This window comes from Symphalangus syndactylus, chromosome 16 (assembly GCF_028878055.3).
Source record: "Symphalangus syndactylus isolate Jambi chromosome 16, NHGRI_mSymSyn1-v2.1_pri, whole genome shotgun sequence".
NCBI classification, from domain to species: domain Eukaryota; kingdom Metazoa; phylum Chordata; class Mammalia; order Primates; family Hylobatidae; genus Symphalangus; species Symphalangus syndactylus.
Window position 1 is genome coordinate 17,751,952 of NC_072438.2, and position 13,129 is coordinate 17,765,080.

The following is a 13,129-nucleotide window of genomic DNA, read 5'->3' on the forward strand; positions in this document are numbered from 1 at the left end:
CCAGCCTCCCAAGTAGCTGGGACTACAGATGCTTGCCACCACGCCAGACTAATTTTTGTATTTTTAGTAAAGACGGGGTTTCAGCATGTTGGCCAGGCTCATCTCAAACTCCTGACCTAAGGTGATCCATCTGCCCTCAGCCTCCCAAAGCGCTGGGATTACAGGTGTGAGCCACTGTGCTTGGCCGAACTTATGGGTTTTGTAGAGATAGTTGTTAGAATTTCACCTCAAAATGTCTATTCTGTATGACAAGTCTTTATAGGGCATGTAAATTACACATCTCAGGCAGTTTATCCATTTGAATTTAAGTTCTTCTTTTCTCTCTTATTAATCTAATTATCTATCTCCATCTGTCTCTCCATCCATTTTACCTCCACCCTCCTCTAGCCTTCCACAAAGTTGATTGGTCACTATAATTTGCTCTTCTCCTCATCTTCCCCTCTTTTGGGGACTCTCTTCCAGTTCACAAGCTGCTTGGTTAAAGTCCTTTGTCAGACAAGTTATGTGGATGACAGTTTTCTCTCACCCTCTGTTCTCTGTTCAACAATCACCTCCTTTCCTGCCCATGTACCTTCAACCTCAGTCCCCTTTTCTGCTTTACTTTTCTTCATGCACTTAGCACTTCCTGACATTCTTTATATGTTTACTATTTACTGGTTTATTTTTTGCCTTCCCCACTAGATGTGAAACTCCTCAAGGGCAGATACTCTATTTTATTGACCTTTATATCTTCAGCGCCTGGGACAACGCCTGGCCCATGGTTGCTGTTCAATAAATAGTTGTTGAAAAAGTTACATTTTGTATACTTCAAACATCATTCTGCCTTTTGCCCTGACACATGGGCGACATCTTAGCTCGGAATAAGGTTTTTGAGGAGCAGTCCTTTCCTTGTGGCACATTCCTCCACTGTCTTCTGGTTTCCCAGGCTGCACAGAGAAAGTCTGTTGCCAGCTCATCTCTCTGATATTTTGTGCACACCCCAATTTATGCAATATTATACTTGTATATTTTTGTTTCTACAGCAATGTCGTATGTCTGTCTTTGAGCCCTTGGCACAATGTCTCATGCACAGTAGGAGTCCCCAAGGTATTTGTTGTATAAGTAACTGGGTGAATGAATCCATGGATGAATGGATGAACACAGGAAGAAAGGGAGGACTTAAAGAGTATAAGAAAATATGTAAAGTATTTATTACTGAACCCTTGACATGTCAACCACAGAGATGGTCTAGACCAGTAGTTTTCAAAGTGGGGCCTAGATCAACAGTGGCAGCCCCACTTGAAAACTTGTTAGAGATGCAAATTTTGGGGCCCCACCCAGACCTACTGAATCAGAAACTCTGGAGGCGGAGCCCGGGAATTTGTGTTTTAACAAGCCCTGCAGGTGATTCTGATGCAGTCTCCAGTTTGAGAACCACTGCTGTAGACCATCCTCATTTCTTGTATGGGAATCCTGAGGCTGGGAGCAGGAAGTGACTCATGTATTCTGTGAGTGTCCAGGTCTCTGTACTTTCAGGCCTGTAGTCTTGCCACTCAACTACGCTGCCTTGCCTCATCTTGCTATGTTTTTTTGTAATTAAAACCAACCACGTATTTGTCAAAACATTTCAAAGCACTGGGATCGAATCTCCACTCTTACAGAGTTTCTGATTTCATTGGGGTGTTTCCAGGATTAAAAAATCAATGTGAGTTAGAGTTGTTTCTATAAGGCTTTGAGCAGTGGAAAAGTGCCAGGCGATTGTATTACTTTTCAGAGGAGGCTTCTCAGGCTGGGGCTGTAACGTTATAGCCCAGTGTTACGGCTCATGCCCTCCTCTCTGCTCAGTGCCTTAATGCACGTCATACATGATCCAGTTTCCTCCCGTTGGTAGGAGCAAATGTGTAAATGGTGGTCAATGCTAGCCCAGGAGAGAGATGAGGAACTCTGACTTGATCAGGTGCTCATGATCCCTGCATTTTTCTCACTCATTTCTTCGTTTGTCACCAAGTGTCTTTTTAATGTATTTTGTATATTCCTTTCCAGTCTTTTTTATATGCAAATTTTTTATTAGTTTGTTTTTATGTTTTGGGCAAAACCATGCTCGTTATATTATCAAAGATTGCTTCCTTTCTTCAGTACACCCAGCACAGGCCCTTCCTCAGCTACTGCTATAGAGCCCTTACCCATCTATTTTTTTTTTTTAATATATTTTCAGCCGGGCTCAGCGACTCATGCATGTAATCCCAGCACTTTGGGAGGCTGAGGCAGGCAGACCACTTGAGGCCAGGAGTTTAAGACCAGTCTGGCCAGCATAGCAAAAACCTATCTCTACTAAAAATACAAAAAATTAGCTGGGCATGGTGGTGCACGCCTGTAATCCCAGGTACTTGAGATTGAGGTTGAGGTACAAGAATCACTTGAACCTGGGAGGTGGAGGTTGCAGTGAGCCAAGATCGTGCCACTGCACTCCAGCGTGGGTGACAGAACAAGACCCTGTCTCAAATAAATAAATAAATAAATAAATAAACTTTCTATTTTAGAAAAGCTTTAGATTTATGGAAAAGTTGCAAAGACAGTTCAGAGAATTCCTATATACCTGTATGACCTGCACACTCTGCACTCTTATTTCTTATTAATATATATATTTTTTGAGACAGAGTTTCACTCTTGTTGCCCTGGCTGGAGTGCAATCATGCGATCTTGGCTCACTGCAGCCTCCACCTCCTGGGTTCAAGTGATTCTCCTGCCTCAACCTCCTGTGTAGCAGGATTACAGGCATGCACCACCATGCCTGCTAATTTTGTATTTTTTAGCAGAAATGGGGTTTCTCAATGTTGGTCAGGTTGGTCTCGAACTCCCAACCTCAGGTGATCCACCCGCCTCAGCCTCCCAAAGTTCTGGGATTACAGGTGTGAGCCACTGCACCCGGCCAGCTGCACTCTTATTCTTTAGAGAACAGGATTTTAGGATTAGAGAACTGAGATTTTTGAGTAGAGCAGTGACATTCTTAGATTGCTCCTTTTTGAAAAAGCTTCTAAAAGCCTTCTGTTGATTGGACCAGGCTTTGTTGATTGTGTATCATTTGTCAGACTCTGGGCTATGGGGTAGGTACAATGATGAACAGGACACAGCACCTGCCTTCTAGTTTTACCTTCGCAGCTCAACAGTAGAATTTATTTATTTATTTAGAAATAACTATTATGTTGTTTTTGGGTAGAGATGGGGTTGCTTAGGCTCTTGGCCTCAAGTGATCCTCCCACCTTGGCCTCCCAAAGTGCTGGGATTACAGGCATGAGCCACCATGCCTGAGCTAGAATTTATTTTATTAATATATTTTTAATTGTGGTAAAACATGCATTTATATATATAAAATTTACCAACTTACCAGTTGTTAATTGTACAGCTCAGTGGTATTAAGTACATATACACTGTTGTGCAACCAACCTCCGGAACTTTTTCATCTTGCAAAACTGAAACTCTGTCCTCATTAAACACTAACTCCTCATTCTTCCCTCCCTCTAGCACCTGGCAACCACCATTCTACTTCTGTCTATGAATTTGCTTACATTTGATACCTCATATAATGAAATCCTACAGTATTGTCCTTTTGTGGTTGAGTTTGTTTTACTTAGCATAATGTCCTCATGGCTCATCCATACTGTATCGTGTGTCAGAATTTCCTTCCTTTTTAAGCCAAATAATATTTTGTTGTATGTCTATACCTCATTGTGTTTATCCATCCATCTGTTGATGGATGCTGGGTTGCTTCCACCTTTTGGATACTGAAAATAATGCTGCTATGAACAGGAGAATACAGATACCCCCTCGGGTCCCTGCTTTCAATTCTTTTGGGTATATACTCAGAAGTGAAAATGCCAGATCATGCCATAATAGTATTTTGCATTTTTTGAAGGCCCTCCCTACTGTTTTCAATAGTAGCTGTACCATTTTACCTTCCTACCAACAGAGCACTATTTCTCTATATCCTCACCAATGCTTGTTGTTTTCTAATATTTTCTTTTTTTTTCATAGTAGCCATCCTGATAGTGTGATGGTATTTTGTAGTTTTGATTTGCATCTCTCTAATAATTAGTGATGGTGAGCATCTTTTCATGTACTTGCTGGCCATCTTTATGTCTTCTTTGGAGATATGTTTATTCAAGTCCTTTGCCAATTTTTAAATTGGCTTTTGTCATTGTTGATTGATCGATTTTTGGAGACAGAGTTTCGCTCTTGTTGCCCAGGCTGCAGTGCGATGGCATGATCTCGGCTCACTGCAACCTCTGCCTCCCTGGTTCAAGGGATTCTCCTGTCTCAGCATCCCAAGTAGCTGGGATTATAGGCATGCACCACCATACCAGGCTAATTTTTGTATTATTAGTAGAGACGGGTTTCACCACGTTGGCCGGGCTGTTCTCCAACTTCTGACCTCAAGTTATTCACCCTCCTCGGCCTCCCAAAGTGCTGGGATTACAGGTGCAAGCCACTGTGCCCAGCCCGTTGTTGTTAATATATAAGAATTCTCTATAAATTCTCTCATAGTAGCATTATTTTCAGTATCCAAAAGGTGGAAGCGACCCAGCATCCATCAACAGATAGATGGATAAATGCAATGAGGTATAGACATACAACAAAATATTATTCGGCTTAAAAAGGAAGGAAATTCTGACACACGATACAGTATGGATGAGCCATGAGGACATTATGCTAAGTAAAACAAACTCAACCACCAAAGGACAGTACTGTAGGATTTCATTATACGAGGCATTTAATGTAAACAAATCTGTATATTGTGGATATTAATGACTTATTAGATATATAATTTGCTAATGTTTTCTCCAGTTCTGTGGGCTGTCTTTCCACTTTGTTGGTAGCATCCTGTGATGTGCAAAAATTTTTCATTTTCATGTAGTTCAGCTTATTTATTTTAATTTTTGTTGTTTGCATTTTTGATGTCATAGCCAAGAAATTATTGCCAAAGCCAATGTCATGAAGCTTTCCCCCATGTCTTCTTTTAAAAGGTTTGTACTTTTATATTTAGGTCTTTTATCTGTTTTGAGTTAATTTTTGTATATGGTGTAAGGTGAGGGTCCAACTTCATTCGTTTGCATGAGGACATCCGGTTTTCCCACCACATTTGTTGAAAAGACTGCCCTTTTCCCACTGAATAGTCTCGGCACTCTTGTGGAAAATCATTTGACCATATACATAAGAGTTTAATATATAATATAATTTATTTTGAAATGACATCAATGTATATTAATGGAATGTGTGTGTTTCCACTTCCCCCTTCATGCCACATTTAGGTAGCATCACATTGTTTGCAGTCATTACCATCATCCTGGGATGCCTTAAAATTGGATACTTCATTGGATTTTCAGAATGTTTATCAGCCACTGAAGGAGTTTTCCCTGTCACCCATTCAATGCACACTTTGTTGCAGGTAAACCACTGATGTTTATTTATGTTGTCTCATTCCTGTGAAGTGTATCCCAGGTTGTGTAGAAACTTGTAACATCAAGACATGTGGCAAGTGGAGCCAGTGTGAGCAGCTGTGAACTGAAGTGAACTGAGGTGAACTGAAGTCTGTCTTTGAGACTTAGTTCTTCAGCTGCCTCCATTGCAAAATAAAACTCTGTGTCCCCATGGCCATTTTTGCAGGGATCCTATGAGGCAGAACTTCTAATGATGAAGCGTCAGGAAATTCTACCAAGCCAGAGTCTACCGTAAAGGCTTGAGGGAATTTTATTTTCTGGGTATGTAACAGCTTTATTGAGAGAATTCACATGGCATATAATTCATCCATTTATCTTGTGCAATTCAATGGTTTAGTCTGTTTGTAGAGTTATGCAACCATTGCCAAAATCAGTTTTATATTTTTAAAAAATTTAATATTCTTCCTACATGGAAACCTTTTGCCATTGCAGTGCCTCCTCTGGGTCATGGAAACACTTTTATTTTCTTGTTTGGGGATTAAAATCTTTTAGAAATATATGAGGATTTTTTTCCCACAGCACTGGTAAACTTGGTGTGACTCAGAAGTAAGGATTTGATAAATATAATTTAAATACATAGCTTAGGGTCAGAAAAATCTCATGGTTGAAAAGAATGTTAGATGGGCCTTCAGGGTAGTGTTCGCCCTTGGCAGAAATCCGTGGTAATGTTATCAGAGTCAGGATCTGAACTATTGAATTGTCAGCCTCATTTTTTTTTTTTTTTGTATATGTTTAAGGTATACAACATGATTCTTTGATATTCCTATCCATAGTGAAGTGATTACTACAGTCAAGCATATTTATATCTGTCATCTCACATAATTACCTTTCTTTTTTTGGGTATGGTAAGAGCACCTAAAATCTATTCTCTTAGCAAATTTCCAGTATACAATACAATCTTATTAACTATAGTCTTCACGTTGTCCATTACATCTCTAGAATTATTCATCTTACATATTTGCAACTTTGTACCCTTTGACCAAAATCTTCTGATTTTTCCCCTCCAACCACCATTCTACTCTTTAGGTTATTTTGTTTTTATTTATTAATTTAATTTAATTTTAGAGACAGGGTCTTGCTCTGTTGCCCAGGGTGGAGTGCAGTGGTGCCATCACGGATCACTGCAGCCTTGAATTCAGCTCAAGTGATCCTCCTGCCTCAGTCTCCCTGGTAGCTAGGACTACAGGCCCACGCCACCATGCCCAGCTTCTACCATCTGTTTTTATGCATTCAATTAAAACGTTTTTCTCGATACCACATATAAGTGAGATTATGCAGTAGTTTTCTTTCTGTGTCTGCCTTACTTCACTGAGCACAATGTCCTCCCGATTTGCCCGTGTTGTTGCAAATGGCAGGCTCTGCTCTTATTTTTTTCTAACGAAGAAGTTGGAGCTCAGAGAAGACAAGTGACTTGCTCAAAGTCACTGCGGAGACACAATGATTATTTTCTTCCTGACAAGTCACCCTGGAAGACCATGAACTTGTTCTAGTGATACTGCCATTGCTAGAAATATTTTTGGATATTGAGAAGGTTCTTTGGAAAGTTTTCTACCTCTAGAAAACCAGGGATGACATTTTTAAAGCTTCATCTTTTATCCAAAGTGACTTTCAGCTTGTACCCCCAGCTGACTTACCAGACAGCACTGGAGGGCCTTAGAGTGTTTCTCTAGATCAAACACATTCTCAAACAGTGAAGCTAACAGACAGAACATGCCCAGTGAGCCTGGAAACAGTTTAGCTCCACAGTGGCATGGTGGGATCACTGAGGAGCTTGCCGAGGGGCTCATTTGGAGGGGCTGCCTTGCACTTGAAAGCTGTTATGGACTGAGTTGTATCCCCTGGGAAATTCATATGCTGAAACCCTCATTCTCAGTACCTGAGCATGTGACCTTATTTGGAGATAGGGTCGTTTAGAGGAAATTGAGGTTAAATAAGATCATTAGGGTGGCCCAAATTCAATATGCCTGGTGTCTTTATTTTTTATTTTTTTGAGACGGAATTTTGCTTGTTGCCCAGGCTGCAGTGCAATGGCATAATCTCAGCTCACTGCAACTTGATCTCCTGGGTTGAAGCAATTCTCTTGCCTCAGTCTCCCAAGTAGCTCCGATGACAGTCACCTGCCACCAGGCCCATCTAATTTTTGTATTTTTAGTAGAGATGAGGTTTCACCATGTTGGCCAGGCTGGTCTCGAACTCCTGACCTCAGGCAATCCACCTGCCTTGGCCTCCCAAAGTATTGGGATTACAAGCGTGAAGGACCGCGCCTGGCCTGGTGTCTTTATAAGAAGAGGAGAGAAGGACACAGACACACATAGAGAAACAGCTATGTAAAGACACTGGAGGAAATTGACCATCTACAAGCCAAAGAGAGAGGCCTCAAAAGGAACCAACACCTTGATCTTGGATTTCTAGCCCCAGGATGCTGAGAAGAGAAATTCCTGTTGTTGAAGCTGATTGTCTGTGGTCCTTTGTTATGGCAGCCCAAGCTGATCAAAGATAATTGGCTGCTCATTCCAGGGGAGCCAAATCCCATGAAGACAGAGCCTTATAGTGATACAGTGACAATGTGGAAAGCTTTAATGAGGCCAGAACGAACTGTGTTCGTTCATTCATTCATTTTTCATGCAGTTCATCTTTAAATACTGGATGAACATTGTTCTCAGCATGGGGAATACAAGGGTGCAAAGCCGTGGTCTGTGGCACACACCATAGGGGTGTCAGTTAGGTGAGAGACAGTCCCCAAAACACTGACAACACTGGGCTCATTGCTTTGACCAGAGTGTCTCAGAGCAATGAGGGAGCACAAAGGAGGGCATTTCGGCAGCTTGGGGTGAGGGTCGATTTCTGCCAGGGAAGGTCCCAGAACCGTTTGTGAGAGAGGGAGGAGCACAGGGGTAGTGGGTCAGAGGCCACTGGAAGAGGGTGTCTTTGGGATGTGCAGTCTTTCCTCACAGTGGGGTAGGGTAGGGGGGTGATGTGTGGGCACGGGCTGGATCCCTGTTTGGTGTAGGGCTTGTAAGCTTGCACTCTGGTCAGATTGCATGACTCTGGCTCTGACCACAGCTGTGTGACTTCACGCAAATTTCTTAACTTCTCTGGGCCTCGTGGGTCTTACTTGCAATCACAGTACCTATTTCATGGGCTCGTTGTAGAGATTAAAAGCACAGATGTATGAAAAGCACTTGGCACAGGGCTAGGTGTGCAGCAAATTCTTGGTCAAGGCTGACCACCACCTAGGGGCTTGGGCTTCACCTTGAGGGCAGTGGGGAGCCACTGAAGGCTTTAGGCAGAAGAATGACTGGGATAGATGTGAATTTTCAAAATATCCCTCTTAGTTGGTGGGTTGGAGATCCTAGCTTTCTAATTTAAGGCATTTTATTGGCCAGGCAAGTCAATGAATTAATCATTCTATACCTGTTGGACACTTAACCACGTGCTTTTGCTACATTAGATGACTGGAGAATGGAAAAAAGTATATATATATATATATACACACATATATATACAGATATATACATATATATGCATATATACACACACATATATATACATATATAACAATTAGGCGCTGTTCTAAAAAACAGAGTATTTATTTTAAAATTGTGGCAAATACTGAAAAACCTGTAGATATCAGGATGAAATCGCTTTTGTCAGACCCAGGCAAAATGGGCCTGGGAAAGCACCAAGGAGAGGGGACTCCTGCCTACGTGTCTGAGATACAAAGTGTTTCCAAGGACTTTCTAAAAACCTTTCATGCATCTCCTGCTTTGAAGAGGCTGGACATCACTAGACATCCTTTAGGACTGCAGTAGAGCAGATAAGATGCTCTTGAAAGAACGCTTCCCAGCACTGGCATCTCCACCAATGAACTGGTGACAACTCTGGCTTTGAGCCTCTAGAACCGATGAACTCTTTTTCTCAGTGGATTATGTAAATCTCTCTTTGCTAATAACAGCTCCTCCTTACCCTTCCCTCACCAAATGCGCTGGTGGCTTGCCATTCCATGCATTCTAGATTGTAATTCCTATTTCTATTTCCAAGTAAATCCAACATATTTAGTGATAATTTTCTCTAGTGTCTTTTTTTTTTCAGGTTGACAATCACATAACATTTACCATCTTAGTCATTTTAAGCGTACGGTTCGTTAATGTTAAGTACATTCACTTGTTGTACAACCAATCTGCAGACCTTTTTCATCTTGCAAAAAAACTCTGAGCCCACTAAACAACTCTCTATTTCCTCCTCCTCCGGCTTTTGGCAAACTCTGTTCTACTTTCTGTCTTTATGAGTTTGAATATTCTAGATGCCTCATACAAATTGAATCATACAGTATTGGTCTTCTTGTGTCTGGCTTATTTCTCACAGCGTAACGTTCTCAAGGGTCATCCATGATGTAGCATGTATCAGAATTTTCTTCCTTTTTAAGATTGAGTAAAATTCCATTGTATGTCTATACCACTGTGAAAGGAAAATAAATCTTGGGGCCCCAAAATCACTAAGCCGAAGGGAAAAGTCAAGCTGGGAACTGCGTCAGGCAAACCTGCCTCCCATACTATTCCTAAAAAAGATTGCTACAAAGATTTTAAAGATTTTAAAAAGCTACAAACCTCCCTCACAATTTGTCCACTAGGAAATTCCTCGTGGGCTCCAAGATCTTTACCCTAAAACAGCTGTGTTAAATTTCACCCTCACAACGTAAATGGATAGCTGCTCTTCACAGGCACAGGATAAAGGACAGAGCTCAAAGTCATCCCTCTGCTCAACTGAGACAAATGCATACCCGATGGCTTCCTGTGCCCGACATTTGTTTTATCTTAGTAGAAATGCAGGTTCACTGAGCTAGACGGATGCATAAGCAACTATTCCTCTACCCTCTCTCACATGTGAACGGCTGATCAAAGACTCAAAAGAATGCAACCATTTGCCTCTTATCTACCCACACCTTTATAAAAAAATTTCTTCCTTGTTTCCCAGTATTTGCCCTTTCTCTTTAAAATACTGAAGCCCTCAAAATCATCTGTAAGGAAAGGCACAGACCTGTCTCCCAGGTGCGTGTCCTTAATCTTGGCAAAATAAGCTTCCAAATTGATTGAGACCTGTCTCAGGTACTTTTTGGTTTATATTACATTTTGATCATCCACTCATCCATCAGTGGGCACTTCAGTTGCTTCTACCGCTTGGCTATTGAGAATAATGCTGCTATGAACATAGGTGGACAAATATCTTCGTGAGAACTTGCTTTCACTTCTTTTGGATATATGTATATGTGTGTGTGTATATATATATATATATATATACAGAAGTGGTATTGCTGGACCATATGGTAATTCTAAAAAAAAAAAAGCAAAAAGCATTTCTTTAAAAAATATAATGTAACATTACTGAGAAAAAATGGGAAAGATAATAAAAATGCACCTGTAAGGAAATCAACTGAAACCAGCATTTGCTATTGTTTTTATGTATTTCTTCCATTCCTTGTACTTAAAGTGTACAGTCTTCTCAAAGTTTGTGGGTATAGAATTTTCCATTACAAGTTTTTCACTAAAAAAAGTTTTCAATGTTGGTAGGTAGTTTTTATAAAAAGCATCAATTAAATGGCTGTCTAGTTTCAAATCATTGATAATTGCTAATTTACTTAACTGTTTCCCTATTATTGGGCTGAATGCTTTAACAAGGAGTCACTGCTGTCTGTTTTTATTATTGGATGTTTCAAGACAGTTAATGCCCTGAATGTGTATTCCTGAGTAAGACAGTAAATCTTAGGTAAAAGAATGTGAAAGAGGTGATATGTGTAAGTGTATTTTATTTTGTACTGTCTGATTTTATTTTTATAACTCTTAACTAGAGAATAAAGATTAAATGAGACAAATTTATAAAATGCCTAGCAGTGTTTGGCATGCAGTAGGTGCTCAATATGTGTTTATCTCTAAAATGAAGCCCAAAACATTTTAGAAGCCCAAATAATGCCTGTTATATAGGAGGAGCTCAGACAATTTCAGTCAATTAGTGAGTTAACAGTGGAGAATATTTATTGAAAACATACAGGCTTCTTCAGGTGCTAGTCTAAGTGATTGACATTGATCATTTCATTTAATTGCTCTCAACACCCTCTAGGGTAAGTTCCTATGGGAAAACAGATTCAGCAAGGTTCCCTGACTTGCCCAAGGCCATGGGCTATTTGGTGAGCAAGTCAGGATTTTCACAGGTCTGATACTATATAGCATCCATGATTTCAATCCCTTCCCTGTATGCTGCTAGTGACTGCATAGCCAGGGGACTGCCTAGCATATGTCATAGAGTGAAATAAAAGACCAGCCCAAATCAATTTCATTATTTATTTAAAACTCTCAACATTTCCTTTCTGGCCACTGGCACAGAGTAACTGTACAGTGAATATTTCTTGGATGAAAACTAACATGTGACATAAACTAGTTATAGGATTAACGTCAAGCAGGCTACTACTTCCATACCCTGTCCCACAGCAGACATCCTCCATCACCCCATATCACAGAAGACATCCTTAATCGATTGCAGCAACATTTCTTCCTGAACCAAGAGGCCTCACTTTATTTTTCTGCACAGTACTCCTGGATCATTGTCCCCAATGAGGAGTGGCACTGCCACCTAAGATGGAGTAGGAGGTCACTGATGTCCCAGCATTTTCTCATACCTTTTCTTTGAGTTTTATAGCTTCTCAAGTTTGCAAGTGTAAAGATGAGTGTCTCACCGATTTTTCTTTTCTTTCTTTATTTCCATCTAGGTATATTTTCTCTGGGGGCATGCAAAGGATATTATCCAGTCTTTCAAAACATTGGAAAGGTAAAAATTGTGGGTAATTGCTTTATATGTTGAATTTGGCATTCATTTAGAATTATCAAAACTCATCACTGCCATCTTGCTTTGGTTATAAAAACAGACCAACTCTCCACTCGGTCCTGAAAGCTGAGCTCTCACTTGTGGCCAAGAGAAGAGGGTTGCTGCTTTTGGCTTCTCCATGGGACAGGTCCAGAAGTAGCATGGGGTGGGCTTGAACTTTGAATCTGAATCTGCATCTTAGACACTTTTCCCTTATGACCCTCAGTTTCCTCATCTATAAAGATGAGGAGATGAAGGGAAGAAAATGTAATTTCTTTTTTTAACCCTCATAAATTCTCAGTTGAGATGCTGTCCTGAAAACAAAGATCAGATTAACAAGAGAAAAACTAGCAGGAGTTTATTGACACTTGCCGTGTGCCCATCATGTGGGAGGGACCTCAGTTCTAACGTATTTCTCTTAAGGCAGTGGTTTAGGGGCCTTGCTTAGATAGTATTTTAACAAAGAGCCATAAATCCTATAAGGACAAAACAAAGCTAAATTTGCTCCCAGATTCTCTTATCTCTGCTGGCCTCCTTTCTGAGCTGGTAAGAGCCCAGAGCTGTCCCCAGTAAGAACAAAACTCACATCTCTTTCTGTATGCAGGAAAGGAAGGGGAGGAAGCAAGATCTTTCGTTTTTGTGAATTGCCATCCTGCCTTCAGGCAGGCACAGGGAGAGGCAATGTCCCCTGCATTTTTAACCTTCTGCCGCTTGATAATCTTCAGTATTGTAGAGAAGAATCTATTGGTTTCTTTCAGAGGAAATAACATAGCCTGCCTCAAGGACTGAATGAAGGAATT

At 40.7% G+C, this 13,129-nt stretch overlaps 1 protein-coding gene across 1 annotated transcript in view; it reads left to right on the forward strand.

The window, feature by feature from the left end:
* OTOP1 (otopetrin 1) overlaps nt 1–13,129 on the forward strand; it is a 40,266-nt gene that overhangs the window by 9,170 nt on the left and 17,967 nt on the right. Inside the window, exons 2-3 of the mRNA XM_055246321.2 lie at nt 5,286–5,422; nt 12,235–12,293. Coding sequence (XP_055102296.1) covers nt 5,286–5,422; nt 12,235–12,293 — 196 coding nt within the window. The remainder of the gene's footprint in view (nt 1–5,285; nt 5,423–12,234; nt 12,294–13,129) is intronic.